The sequence below is a fragment of the Gorilla gorilla genome, chromosome 4 (assembly GCF_029281585.2).
Source record: "Gorilla gorilla gorilla isolate KB3781 chromosome 4, NHGRI_mGorGor1-v2.1_pri, whole genome shotgun sequence".
Classification (NCBI taxonomy): Eukaryota; Metazoa; Chordata; class Mammalia; order Primates; family Hominidae; genus Gorilla; species Gorilla gorilla.
The window spans coordinates 11,219,689-11,234,061 of NC_073228.2; the positions used below are offsets into that span (position 1 = coordinate 11,219,689).

The 14,373-nt window shown below is 43.9% G+C and overlaps 1 protein-coding gene across 5 annotated transcripts in view; it reads right to left on the minus strand.

Annotated features, from left to right (window-relative positions):
• RPTOR (regulatory associated protein of MTOR complex 1) overlaps positions 1-14,373 on the minus strand; it is a 422,339-nt gene that overhangs the window by 224,887 nt on the left and 183,079 nt on the right. For all 5 annotated transcript variants that reach the window (XM_055389503.2, XM_063705761.1, XM_055389504.2 and 2 more), the window contains one exon: positions 9,885-10,031. In XM_055389503.2, coding sequence (XP_055245478.1) covers positions 9,885-10,031 — 147 coding nt within the window. The remainder of the gene's footprint in view (positions 1-9,884; positions 10,032-14,373) is intronic.

The following is a 14,373-nucleotide window of genomic DNA, read 5'->3' on the forward strand; positions in this document are numbered from 1 at the left end:
TTGTTTTGAGGATTTTGGCATCTAAGTTTGTGACAGATATTGGTTTGCTGTTTTTTATTTTTTTTTTTGAACGGTGTGTCTGGTTTTGGCATTAGGATAATAATGGCCTCATAAAATGAGTTGAAATGTGTTCCCAACCCTTCTATCTTCTGGAAGAGCTTGTGCAAAACTGGTGTTCTGCTTCTTCTTTTTAAATATTTGGCAATAGTCTCCAGTGAAACCATGTATGCCTGCAGATTTATGTTTCAGACAATTTTAAATGACATGACTATTCAGATTATCTATTGCTGAACAGATAATACTCAGAATATTCAATTGGTTGGATTTTGGTAGCTGGGGGTTTTCGAGGAATTGGTCCATTTCCTCTCAGTTGCTAAATTTAAGAGTGTAAAGTTGTTCATTATTATTTAAATGGCTGCAGGATCTGTAGAGGTTTTTCCATCTCCCTCTTGATTTTTCTATTTTGTTAGTATTGCTAGGAATGTATCCATTTTATTGATTTTTTTTCTGAGAATCAGCTTTTAATATTTCTCCATTGTTTTTCTGTTTTCAATTTTAATGATTTCTGTTATTATTTCCTTTCTTCTGACTGCTTTCAGTTTATTTTACTCTTCCAATTTCTTGAAGTAGGAATTTATATCAATAATTTGTCATCTTTCCTCTTTTCTAACATAAGATTTTAGTGCTATAAATTTCTCTTTCAATACTGATTTATCTGCATCCTATAAATACAGATGTGTTGTATATTCATTTTCATCTAACTCTATGTATTTTTTTTTAATTTCCCTTGAGGCTTCTGACCCATTATTTAGAAATACGTTGTTTAATTTTTTTCACAGTTTTTTCTCGTGTTTATTGACGTGTAGCTGATTCTCTTGTGGTTAAAGAACACACGCTGTGTTGTTTAAAACTTGTTGAGGTTTATTTTATGACCCAGGATATGACTGACCTTGATGAATGTTCCATGGACACTGGAAAAGCGTGTGTATTGGCTGCTGCTGGACGGAGTATTCTGTAAATCCCACTGTGATACTTAACAGCTGACATTTCAACACAGGTGATCACTTCATCTTCAAGAAAAGATGGCCTAACTTCTTTTCTGATCTCTACGCCTGTTTCCTGCCCTTGCCTTCTGCGCAGACGGACTTATCGTGTGATGCTGGAGAGGATGGGTGAGAATGAACACCTCTTCCGTGTTTCTGACCTCAGTGTTCAGTGAAAGCACTTACTTCCCACTTGCCCCTCTCCTCTCATGAGGCTCTACCTTCAGCCAGAAACTCCACTGCCCTGTGCTACCAGGATCCTTTGTGAAAGACATCTGCCTCCGCGTCGGGGCAGGGTGAGCCCCTTGGCCTTCGCTTCGGGGGCAGGGCGAGCCCCTCGGCCTCCGTGGTGGCGGCAGAGGTGTTCCCGCGACAGCAAGCAGGGCCAGGCAGATGGGTCCTGCTGGGATCACAGTGCCCCAGTCTGCATCCCATGGTGCTGGCCATCATCTGTGGTCCAGAATATCAAGCAATTTCAGACAATACTTTAAAATAGATGAAATTAGAAACAAAAAAAAAAGGTTAAACTCTAAGAATTTTGGGAAAGCTCCCAGTTTTATGACAACTGCAAACAGTGTATCGTTTTCATGAATTATGGCTAATCAAGTTTTCTTTGTTTCTTCTCACATTTCATACAAATCAATTGAAGATCAAATATATTTAATGCATCATGGATACATCTAAAGAAGACAACTAAAGGTAGTTTATTCAAATATGTATTTATCAAGCCAAATCTATAGATCCTTCCTGAGCATCAATTTAACGTGAGGCATTCTTGACAGGTTTACATAACAAATGTAAAGTAAGCTTATGACAGTAGAAGAGAGGCTACAAGACAACACATGATTGTCAAGGCCGCTGTGTAGGAGATTGCCGTATGCGGTCAGCCAAGGAAGATTTCAGGCTGGCGGAAGCATTTGTGAAGAAAGGGGAACTTCAGTTGCACCCTGGAAGCTGCCTCTGCTAATGACACAGTTCGCTGTGTCTGTGAAATTCATTTAAGGTCATCAGCGGTAAGGGTTCTTAAATTTTTTATGCAGAGAAATCACTTTTCTTTTTACTGAAGCCTCCAAATTCTAGGACTCGGAGTTACGAAAGGTGCCAACAAAAAAGACCTTTATCTCCCCATGCAAACCACAGAAAGGGATGGTGCATGGGCACAGAGAAGCAGCAAAAGCTTTGGCGGCCACATTCAGCTCAGCTGCGCAGACTAAAGATGGATGAAACGGCACAAATGTCCCACCAACTGTGAAATGTCACACAAACCAAAGGCGAGGGTGTCCACAGGCTGAGGCCTGCCAGGTACATGGGGCCGGGCTCGGCATCTCCTGCTGCCTGCTCCCCCCGGGGCTGCCCTCCCAGCACCCACTGGCAGGCGTGGACCTCATCCATGGGCCTGTGTTTCCCCCCATTTCTCCCGTGACCTATTTCCTTTCTGGTTGGCAAGTCGGCTCGCCAGCCCACTCCAAGGGCCAGCCCTGCCCCCCCACCCTCTTAACCTCTCACAGTGGCTTCATTCTCCCCAGCGGGGCTTTGGGGATGGCCGTTCTGTGGATTCCGATTAAAGGGGTTTCTACCGTATGTTTTGGATGAACTCCCCTTCTGCTATAGACAGTGGAAATGGCAGCATTTCTGCTAAATGAAAAATGCAGTTCTCCTCGGTCATTGTGGTGGTGGTGGAGTGAGTGTGTGGGGGCGGGGGAGAAAAAGAGAGAGAAAGAATGAATATATGTGCTTCAACTATATTACACATTTCTTAACACCAGGGAGCAGATATTCTAATGTTTTGAAAACCTTCACAAGTATGGGTTCTTACAGCTTACTATAAATAAAGTATAAGGTACGCAAAAATGACTTTGGCCAACTTTTGTTAAAAAGAGGAACTGAAAGTGTCCAGAGCACATGCAGAGAAGGGAAGTGGGAAGGCAGCCCCCATGCCCAAGCCTGGAGTGGTGCGGGCTGGAAGGCACAGATTACCTGAAGACCTGCCATCAGGACAGCCGGCGTCTCACCTGTGTGCCTGAAGCCAGGTGTTCTGCAATGATCCTCCACCACCGCCCCCCTGCCGGAAAGCACTCAGGCTGGTGGTGGGTTTTTTTCCTCTAAAGAGAGTTACTGACATATCTGGGGAAAATTAAAGGCAGCTGGTGTAGTCATTTAGAGCCCAGAGAAATAAAGACCTCGGCATGGGGGCATCCGTGAGTCCCCAGCGCAGCAGCCAGCGCCCCCTACTTCCCATCGAGCAAGGCCCTCTGGCCAACGCCTCCTGTCACAGACACGCAGTGATGGGCAGCTTCTCTTCATTCTTAAATATGACAAACAATAAAATCACCACATACCTCCAGTATGAGAGAGAATAATCTAAATTAACCAAGGGAAAAAAAATTATGCTGGAGGAAACAGAGACAACTTAGAAAAGGGGAAAGCATCTTTTCAAACCTAAAAATTAGTATCACTTGAAAATTAATAAAGTTGTGACCTAACACATGTCAGCTCATGTCCCTACTGCCTACAAATGACAAAACTATGAGATTACAGGGGAAAGCACTTATGAAAATCATTGCTTGAAAGAGAAATACAGGCAAGCCTGAGCTCCTGTGGAATCGGCACCACAGATCCCTCCTCTGAATCACAAATGCCATGACGACAGCGAGTCCATGGAGAAGATTTGCAAACTCACACACGCAAATTCCAATTTAGGAAACAGTGATTAAGAAACACACCTGTTGAGAGGTGCCCAAAGAACTAACTGATGGTATTCAGCAATCACTACAACCACAACCTTCAGCAGGAGAACTGCCTTTTGCTGCAGAATTCCATGCCAGCCATGCAGTGTGCCTGTCTACAAAAGTAGCAAAGAAATGAAGAAGATTTCAGAACATGAGTACTTTAGATCTGTGAGATGTGCATTTAATGTTTTTGAGGAAACTTGAAGATTCTAGATGTTAGTCATTTTTGGCAGAATTACAATATTTATTTGACATAAAATTTAGCTACGGGGATCAATGCAGGAGGCCAATGTATCACCTATCAGTTTAAGTATAGGTTTTCACATTGGTAGGGGCGGGGGGTGGTTAAGTCACTGCAGCCTTGGGAATGCTGTGGACCCAAGCAAGTTTCTCGCTGTGGCAGTGAGTGACCGTCGGACAGGTTTCTGTGCTTTGGGAGTGTACTGCTACAGGTGGCAGGACTGGACCACACAATTGTGTTTAGAGACACCACACAAACACGAGTTACTCGGAAGCATCCTGAGAAAAGCCTTGCAGAGTGCGGGGGAATAGTGGAGAAGTGAATTGTGCCCATGATCCATGGGCTGAACTTTTTTTTTTTTTTTAAGAGATGGGGTCTCACTCTATTGCCTAGGCTGAAGTGCAGTGGCACAATCACGGCTCACTGCAGCCTCCAGCTCTGAGCTCAAGCGACCCTTCCACCTTGGTCTCCAGAGTAGCTGGGATGACACGTGCATGCCACTACAGCTGGCTAACTTTTGTATTTTTTGTAGAGATGGGGTTTCGCTATGCTGCCCAGGCTGGTCTTGAACTCCTGAACTCAAGCCATCTGCCCACCTCGGCCTTCCAAAGTGCTGGGATTACAGGCGTGAGCCACCGCACCAGCCAGGGCTGAACTTTCATACAAGACTCTTCTGACACACAGCAACCTGCTCTCCAGGAAGTCATTCTCAGGCTATTTCCATGGCTCCCACCAAAAACTTGCCTATGCTCCAGCCCTAAACCAAACGCAGATGGCTACGTGCAGAACAAGACTTACTGGGGCAGTGGAGCCCGCGCTGTCCCAGCAGAAGAAAGGCATTATTATCTTTACCGCCTGCCCAACTCGCTACTGGCCTCCCAATAAAAAGGAGAGAAACTCGCCTAGATTTGACTCCGGGCTTGACTGCCGTCTTCAGTGACGGTGAGCTGTGACTGCCCTTGAGAAATATCCTCTAGAAGAAACTGACGGACAAGACTTCATGGGCTCCGTTTCCAAGAGCATCTGTTTCTTTAAGACTTCACCTTCCTTTCTAGTTTACAGGCTAAGGATTTAGTATCCAAGATTTTCAGTTGTAAAAAACATTTCAATTCTCTTTTTTTCTCTCTCTCCAACTCAGTCAACACGTATACTGTGTACGATAACTATAAATATTCCTCTTATGGCATTTATCTGGATGGAGGTGGCAGACTTATCAAGAACATCTACTCATCCACTGCAAGGAGTAACAGGGCTACCACTGGAAGAGTGAAAATTGCCTAAAATTCCATATCTACACTATCAATAATGGATGTTGTTAGAATGATGACATTACCCAGGTAATGTGGCTGATGGTCCTCATTGGATCATCTCACAGCCACCCCCCAGTCCACTCCCTTTAGTCACCCCTCAACCACACCTGGGGTGCTACGTGACCTGGCTCTGGCCAACTCGGTCCAAAGCGAAGTCTGCTTGTTGCAGTCATCCCTCAATATCCACAGGGCATTGGTTCCTAGACCCCATGGATGCCAAAATCTGCCAATGCACAGATATAAAATGGTGTGGTGCTCGCATATAACCCACACACAGACTTTGGTGTACTTCAAATCATCTCTACTTATAACATCTACTACCATGTGAATGTTGTAAACATAGTTGTCATACTATATTGTTTAGGGAACAATGGTGAGAAGAAGCGTACATGTTCAGTACAGTGCAATTTTTTTTCCCGAATGTCTTGGAGCCACAGTTAGTTGACTCCAAGGATGTGGAAGCCACAGATACAGAGCGCGGGCTGTTCTTCCTTATAAAGAGACAGCTGTGGCCAGCACTGCCCCTTCCCCATTTCCTCCTGCCTCCCAAGCAGATGAAACACCTGCAGATGTGGTGGACATATTGTAAACATGAGGATAAAGCCAGCCGGCTAAGGATGCCTGGTCCCCAGTGGCACTGCTGAAAAGTCATCATTTGCCTCAGAGACCTTATTAGTGAAAAAGACAAACTGCTATTTGTTTAAAACCCAGTAATGAGATTTTTCATTACTTCCACTGCTTCAAATACTGATGGTCTCAGACTGCCAAACATCCTTTCTTAGGGTAGTGCTTGAGGATTTCCTCTAGGAGAACAAAGGAGAAAATCGAGAGAGGGCAAGAAGTGGGATCTAGACACAGGGACGGATCCCGGAGAATTACAAAGGGGAGCCAGCTGACGCCAGGGAGCAGGCCACAGGCACGATTGGCTGAGCGAGGCAGGAGAGCTTGGAAGACGTGAGGGGAGAGGGCGCCTTCTGTGCTCTGCCGCTCTCCTTGTGGATCTATCAGTGGAGGAAGTGGTAACGATAGGTAATTCAAGAAGAAAAGAGGAAATGTCCAGGAAAAGCAAACAAACAAAAACAGTTATAAAAATGGAAATCACAGTACTCTAGCCACTGAGCGAGCAATATTTATGTGGCCATAATCAGGTACAAGGTTTAATGCTTGTCTTCCTATAGAATCAATCTCCACTCAAGCACAGAGGTGTTAATTGTGGTCAGAGAACGAAAGACAATCGCAGAAAGTGCAGATAACAGAAGCTGTAAAAGAAAAAAGGCAGAAGAAAGTACAAGGAAGCTAAGAGCCTTGAAAATGGAAGAAATGAGCTATTACTGATAAAACTAGAAAGAAAAGCATAAGGATATTACTTGAAACCACAAAGTTTACAAAGTATAAAGAAACCCAATAGAGTGAATAAGAGGGAAAGCAAGAAGGTGTCGTGAGTGACGGCAGCCTCTTCAATCTAGAATTTTCTCTTCAGAATTCACTATTGAATACAAATAACACATAGGAATTTAAACCAGCATGTAACCTACACGTAATCGACTTCTTTGCTAACAGGCTTCCACATCGTTTCTCCCTTCTTTAAACAGAACTTAATGGCAGCTCTGTTCTTGGTTTGTACCCTAAGACAAAGCCTACCGATAATCTAAAATCGACAAATCAAGAAGCAGTGGTCTCAGCATGTCATCTACAGGGAAGGACACACCCTCCAGAAGAACTAGAAATGGAAACAGGGGAAGGAGGTGCCTTTGGTCATAGAGTCTTAGCAGAGAAAGCGTGGGGCCAGGGACTATTTTATTCATCATAAACCTTCTGTATTATTTGATTTTTCAAACCATGGCATATACTAATTTGGTAAAATATACTTATTTATAAAAGAAGACTGAAAGCAGAGAGACTTGAATATTATCCTTAATTTTTAAATTACAAAGAAATATGACACAATGAAAAATATAAGAAGGATTACTGAGTGACAGATATGTCATCATCTGGCTCTGATGGTTTGAAGTGTGTGCAATACTGTATCTGTGCTTTGATGAAGTCGTCTTCTACTCTACCTACAGCACTCCTCTGAGAGAGAAGTAAACAATAAATAAACCTCCTGGTCCCAGGACAAGCACTGTGCCACTAAGAATATGAAAGCTGATCATCATCTCTTAAAATTTATGTCACTCATATTTGTGTTAATGTTTATTATTTGGAGGCTTTCTGGTCCAAACAACCATTTTCTTGCATTATATTTAATCAATTGTTTATTTTTTAAGCCCTGGAACAAATCATTCACCTGTCAATTTCTTTCAGCTCACATGTTATACAATAAAAAGTATTAAAAGATATTGTAAATTTACAAAGAATTTGACCAGCTGTAAAGAGGCAAAGAATATTTTAAAAGAAAAACCCTAACAGGCTACACAGGATTGCTGTTTCTCTAGCAGATAGTGAAATTACTAAAATGAACATTAAGCTATTAGCTAGGAGCTAATTTTATCATTTTAATTTCCACTGTTTATATAAGAGACCAAGTGAACAATAGCCAATAATAGTAAGTGTAATAGAAACACACAAGACTGATCTACATTGTAATTGAAGAAAAGAACGAAGATAAAAATCAGAGCTAATTAAAGACATACGGTATCGCATTGCCTTGCCATCTATTTGCCAACTCAGTTAACATATTTTTCATCTGATCTCTTTCATGTGGAATGAGTCAGTTAAACATTTTTTTTTTCCTAAAAAAGATGCATGGGAATCTTTTCTGTTACACTTGATGAAATGAACAGTGTCTTAGGCTGATTAATCCCTGGCAACACACAGAGAGCACACACAGCTCTGCCGGAGCACATGCTCAAAGCGCTGGAATGCAAGCATTTGATATTATGCATGAGCTGGAGGTGCTGGTCTTCTGCTGAAAGGGGAGCGGGTCTCTATTTAACATGTTTTAATTAACTGAGGCTGATGTATTGGTCTTTCCCTTAACCACTCTCCAGCCCATAAATCTGGTGTAGAACTCAGGCAGGATTCTTTGGCATTTTTATTTACATATTATAAATGTAAAAAATCACCTTTTTTTTGGCGATATTTATTACTTGATGCAAGGAAAAATAAATTACCTCTCAATGCTTTGAGTTTCTTAATGCTCATTAGATAACCTATCCCCTGGGTAAACCAAGATGAAATGCCTAAAAGCAAGGGGAAAATCTGATGATACAAACCTTGATCTTTCTTTCCCTTATCATAGAAAACAAAATGAACAAACTTGTTGCATGTGGATCCTTTTTCATGGATAAACCACATTATACTTATCAGTCACTCTTTTGCGGTGTTCCACATAAAGAATTAATAATTATAAAATATTCAACTGTACACATGTTAATGTGAACATCTACCAAACAGAATTTCAAATTTTGTTCTGATTGTTTCAGCATTTTTCTCTGATGAAATGTGAAAACATAATACATTAAAATTGAATATACTCAAAAAGGCTTGAGGAAACATACTCAAGATCATTTTTGCTCCTAAACTGAGAATTTCCTATACTGCAACCAGTCAGAACTCATGACCCCCTTGAGGCTGCAGAATATTTCATTCTGACACTCTCGTGCAGGCCACAAGACAGAGGCCTCTTAATTGAAACTGCCTCTTCAATTTGTCCTCAGAATTCACTGTTTAATTCAAACATCAAATATTAATTAAAACAACCAAGCAAAATGTCTCTTCATTATCAGAGCGGTGCACAGGCTTTCCGCTTGTTGAAGTGGGAGCTACAATAGCAGCTGTTTTTGTTTGTTTTCTATCATTTTAGCTTAGTGGTTTTCGGGGATTTTTTTTTTTTAACACAACAGAAAAAGAAACCGGGGCAGTAACAAAGGCACTGGTGGAACTGAAGACCGTGGAACTGAAGACCGTGGAACTGAAGCTGTGGGTCCATTTCTCCTAAAATAAATGTGTCTGCTTTATTTTCACATTTATCTTGGAGGCAGAGACTGCTGGGGCACAAATCGACCCTATGAATGTTATCGATTAATGTTTGGATTAAAAATGACACTGAGTAAAATGAGATGTAAAAATAAGTCTGTAGGTTTGTACTGGGCGGGGCTCAGTGCTCAAGCCTGTAATCCCAGAACTTCGCAGGCTGAGGCACACGTGTTGCTTGAGCCCAGGAGTTTGAGACCAGCCTGAGAAACATGGCGAAACGCCACCTCTACCAAAACTACAAAAATTAGCTAGGCATGGTGGCATGGCGTGCACCTGTAGTCTCAGCTACTCAGGAGGCTGAGAAGGGAAGATTGCTTGGGCTCAGGTGACAGACGTTGCAGTGACTGGAGACGGCACCACAGCACTCCAGCCTGGGCAACAGAACAAGATTATGTTTCAAAAATAAAGTGTGCTGAGTGCCTCCCTAGCTCAACAGCATTGAATATGCCATCCTGCCCTTGGCGTTCTGAGCCCTGCTCCATTCAGAGGATGTCCAACACCTCCCAACCTCCCCACCCAAACCCCACCCCCAGGGAAAACAAAACCAAACCCAGCACCGCTCTCCAAGCACCAGAGCGCTCACCTCCAGCTCCTGCTCCCGCTGTAGTGCGAACTGCTTGAAGGACTTGACGATCAAGCCAGCATTGGAGCAGTCGTAGACGAAGATCGAAGGGCTGCCCATCCACGTCTGCAGGTCATATATGGACAGAGGGATGTACTGCGTGTAGTTCTAGAAAACACACAAAGTGCGCTCGTTACATGTGCATCTCAGGAATATGGGCTGCTGGTGAGTACTGCAGGTTACGAAAGGCACACACATTGAGCCTGGTTGCTGGAGAGACGCTGAGTTAGCCTTTATACAAAACTATAAAAAACGGCAAACTGGCCAGGCGCAGTGGCTCACACCTGAATCCCAGCACTTTGGGAGGCTGAGATGGGTGGATCACCTGAGGTCAGGAGTTCAAGACCAGCCTGGCCAACATGGTAAAACCCAGTCTCTACTAAAAATACAAAATTAGCCAGACGTGGTGAAGGGCACCTGTAAACCCAGCTACTTGGGAGGCTGAGGCAGGAGAATCACCTGAACCCGGGAGGCGAAGGTTACAGTGAGCCAAGATTGCGCCACTGCACTCCAGCCTGGGTGACAGAGCGAGACTCAGTCTCAAAAAACAAAAAAAAAACCCATCAAACTGAACTTCTCCACATCTCCTCTGATGCTGCTTTACTCCAGTAGCGCCTGCACCAGGTGGCTGCCGAAGTCATCATCCCTAGCCCCAGGCTCCTCCGCAGCTGCCGCTGGGTTCAGCTGCTGGTCAACTCCTTAAACTTGTCTCAGTTTTCACTGCGGGGCCTCCCTCCATGGACCCCACAGCTCAGTTCCCACTGCGGGACCTCCCTCCATGGAACCAGAGCTGTCTCAGTTCCCACTGTGGGGCTTCCCTCATGTACCCCATGGCTGCCTCAGTTCCCGCCGCGGGGCCTCCCTCCATGGACCCGCAGCTGTCTCACACATGTGCTCTTCACTCCATGTCTCCATTTGTCCTTTAACTCTGTCACATCTCTGGGTTTATACAACACAACACACACATCATTTACAAGGGAGGGGAGCTCTAAGAGTTGGCCGGGTCCTCCAATTTGCATGCCACTGTCCCTTTAATTTCAGAGAGGTCCATAAGCACTTTGTCATTGAGATGACTTTTGAAAGATCATACTTAAGGGGTATAAGTGGGTTTGGCTGCATAAATTTATTTCAGGCACAGAACAATAACCTACTAACAGTAATCTGCTGAGTGAAACATTTTTCAGAACACACTGTACGGTTCAGTGCCTGAACAGACACTAGTGATTCTGGTAAATGCAGAGAAGAATGTTCTCATCTCACTTGAGAAACACTTACAATCCGAACGCAAAGCTAACATTTTTAAGGAATTCTTCTCCACAGAACACGTTCATTATTTACCTTTCCTTGGACATCAAGAGTGTAAGTAGTGAAGCTGTGGCAGAAATCAAATTCCCAGAAATTGGCAAAAATCAAAGTCACAGTAAAAGTGAGTTTATTTCTTAGCAGCTAACCCACATATCCTGCCGCTGGTACTGCCTACAGGATTGTTTATAACTCAAGAGGAAAGGGACAGGCCAGATCAAGCAAACCCTGGGGAAGTATGGCGTGCAGGAAGCCTACAGAAGCTTTGTCCGTGCACAGCAAAGAAGCAGACAAAAGTTACATTTCAGACATCAGCTACATCTCAGACGTAAGTTATATCTCAGACATGATGATACAGTATACCAACGACGCAGGTGTGTGGGGGGGATGTGGAGACATGTACATCATCATGGGCAGGACCCCATTCTACCTGTGCTCTGCCGAACATGTTGTTAAAACTGTCCGCGTTTGGTGGACTGTTTATAATCACTGCTCTATAATAGAACACCTGGAAATGCTCTCTGTAAATAAACCCACTGAAGGATCTAGAGATGTCAATTCTTGCCTAATGAATCCAGAAAGTCAGTCCAAGCCTAATCAAAATACCTTCTGGGTTTTTTCCATTCATGGAATTTAACAAGATGATTATATAGTACAGAGAAAAAAACAAGCACGAGAGTAAAAAAAAAAAATTAATAAAGAATAATGAATAGGGACTCACACTGCCAGATATTAAAGATACTATAAATCTATGGTAATTACAGGATGGTGTTAGTGAGGGAGACAAACAAATCAACAGAAAAGAGAGAGCCCAGAAATAGACCCACATACGTAACTCTAATGAGGACAGCATTTTAAATCTGCAAAGAAGGAATTAACAATTCAATAACTGATGCTGGAAACTCTAACCAGCCATTTGGCATTTTGCTATCTGAGATTACACACACACACACACACACACACCAGAGTGGACTGAAAACCTAAATGTAAAAGCACAAGAAAATTTTCATTTATTTTGCCATATGAAAGGCCTTAATTAAGCAAGTCACAAAACCTAATAAGTCTTAAGACTGACTGATACAGTAAGATAAAAAAATCTATAATTCTAATAAAGACACATATCAATGACTAGCAATTTTAGAAGAAAGGAGGTACACAGTACATGACAGAGAATTTTTTAGATGTGTCTATATAACCTTCTGCTGCAGATCAACAAGGGACAAAATGAAAACAAACAGGCAAAACATACAAACAGGCAATTCACAGAAGAAAAATGAATCAACAATGATTCTAAGTTTCATGCTCTTTATTAGAAATGCAAATTACAATGAGAATCTATCTATCTACCTATCGATCCATCCATCCATTCATCCATCCATCCATCCGCCCACCCATTCATTTATCCATTCTGTTTTTATTCAGCAAACTGGAAAGCAGGATAAAATGTGAATAATGCCCCATTGTGGGAGGATGCAGGGCACTCATCCATCAATGGTGGGAATGTAAATTAATGAAGCTTGTATGGAAGGCAATTGGGAAGTACTTACAAAAATTTTAAAGGCACATTCCTTCTGACTACTTCTAGATATCCATCCTACAGAAATACTTGCATTTGTACATGAGATGTTTTGACTGGTAAAAAAAAGCTGAAAATTATCTAAATGCCAGTGTGGTAGAGACTGCTAGGCTAATATCTGATTTTCTCTCTCCTCTAAAGCAGTTGTAGCTGAGCACATGGCCCAGTTTCCTTTCCAGTGAAGTCTGTCCTGCAGCCAAATTCTGGCCAGCGCGACATGGTCAGAGGTGCAGCGTCCACGTTCTTGGAGCGTGACATGATCAGAAGTGCAATGTCCATGATCTTGGAGTGTGACATGATCAGAGGTGCAGTGTCCACGTTCTCAGAGCATGATGTGGTCAGAGGTGCAGCGTCCACGTTCTCGGAGCGTGACCTGGTCAGAGGTGCAGTGTTCACGCTCTTGAAGCGTGACATGATCAGAGGTGCGGTGTCCATGTTCTCAGAGCGTGACATGATCAGAAGTGCAATGTCCATGATCTTGGAGTGTGACATGATCAGAGGTGCAGCGTCCACATTCTCGGAGCATGATGTGGTCAGAGGTGCAGCGTCCACGTTCTCAGAGCGTGACATGATCAGAAGTGCAATGTCCATGATCTTGGAGTGTGACATGATCAGAGGTGCAGTGTCCACGTTCTCAGAGCATGATGTGGTCAGAGGTGCAGCGTCCACGTTCTCGGAGCGTGACCTGGTCAGAGGTGCAGTGTTCACGTTCTTGAAGCGTGACATGATCAGAGGTGCGGTGTCCATGTTCTCAGAGCGTGACATGATCAGAAGTGCAATGTCCATGATCTTGGAGTGTGACATGATCAGAGGTGCAGTGTCCACGTTCTCGGAGCATGACGTGGTCAGAGGTGCAGCGTCCACGTTCTCGGAGCGTGATGTGGTCAGAAGTGCAGCGTCCACGTTCTTGGAGTGTGACATGATCAGAAGTGCAATGTCCATGATCTTGGAGTGTGACATGATCAGAGGTGCAGCGTCCACGTTCTCGGAGCGTGACATGATCAGAAGTGCAATGTCCATGATCTTGGAGTGTGACATGATCAGAGGTGCAGTGTTCACGTTCTCGGAGCGTGACGTGGTCAGAGGTGCAGCGTCCACATTCTCGCAGCGTGACGTGGTCGGAGGTGCAGCGTCCACGTTCTCGGAGCGTGACATGATCAGAGGTGCAGCGTCCACGTTCTCGCAGCGTGACGTGGTCAGAGGTGCACTTGAGCACGCCTCCTCCTGGAGCCAGAGCTTGCAGGCTGCGCTCACAGGTCCCCAGGGGTTGGGGGAAGCATGCTCCTCTCCTCCCCCACCCACTTCCATGCTGCTGCCAAGGGAAAGAAGGGCCAAAAGACGCCCTTTAATTGGGCAGGGTCACCCCCCACGCTGACAGGAGAAAGGATTTTGGCAGCAGCCTGGAACATGGGTGTATCTTTTTACCCCCAGAACACTGCGTGCTATTTATTTACCTCCTATAATGTTCTGGGCTTACCGAACAGCATCTGAATACAACTTGCCCAGCCCCGACCCTACAGCCACCTCACAACATCCTCTGCGCCACCATCAGTGAAGCGGGAGCTGCTGTCA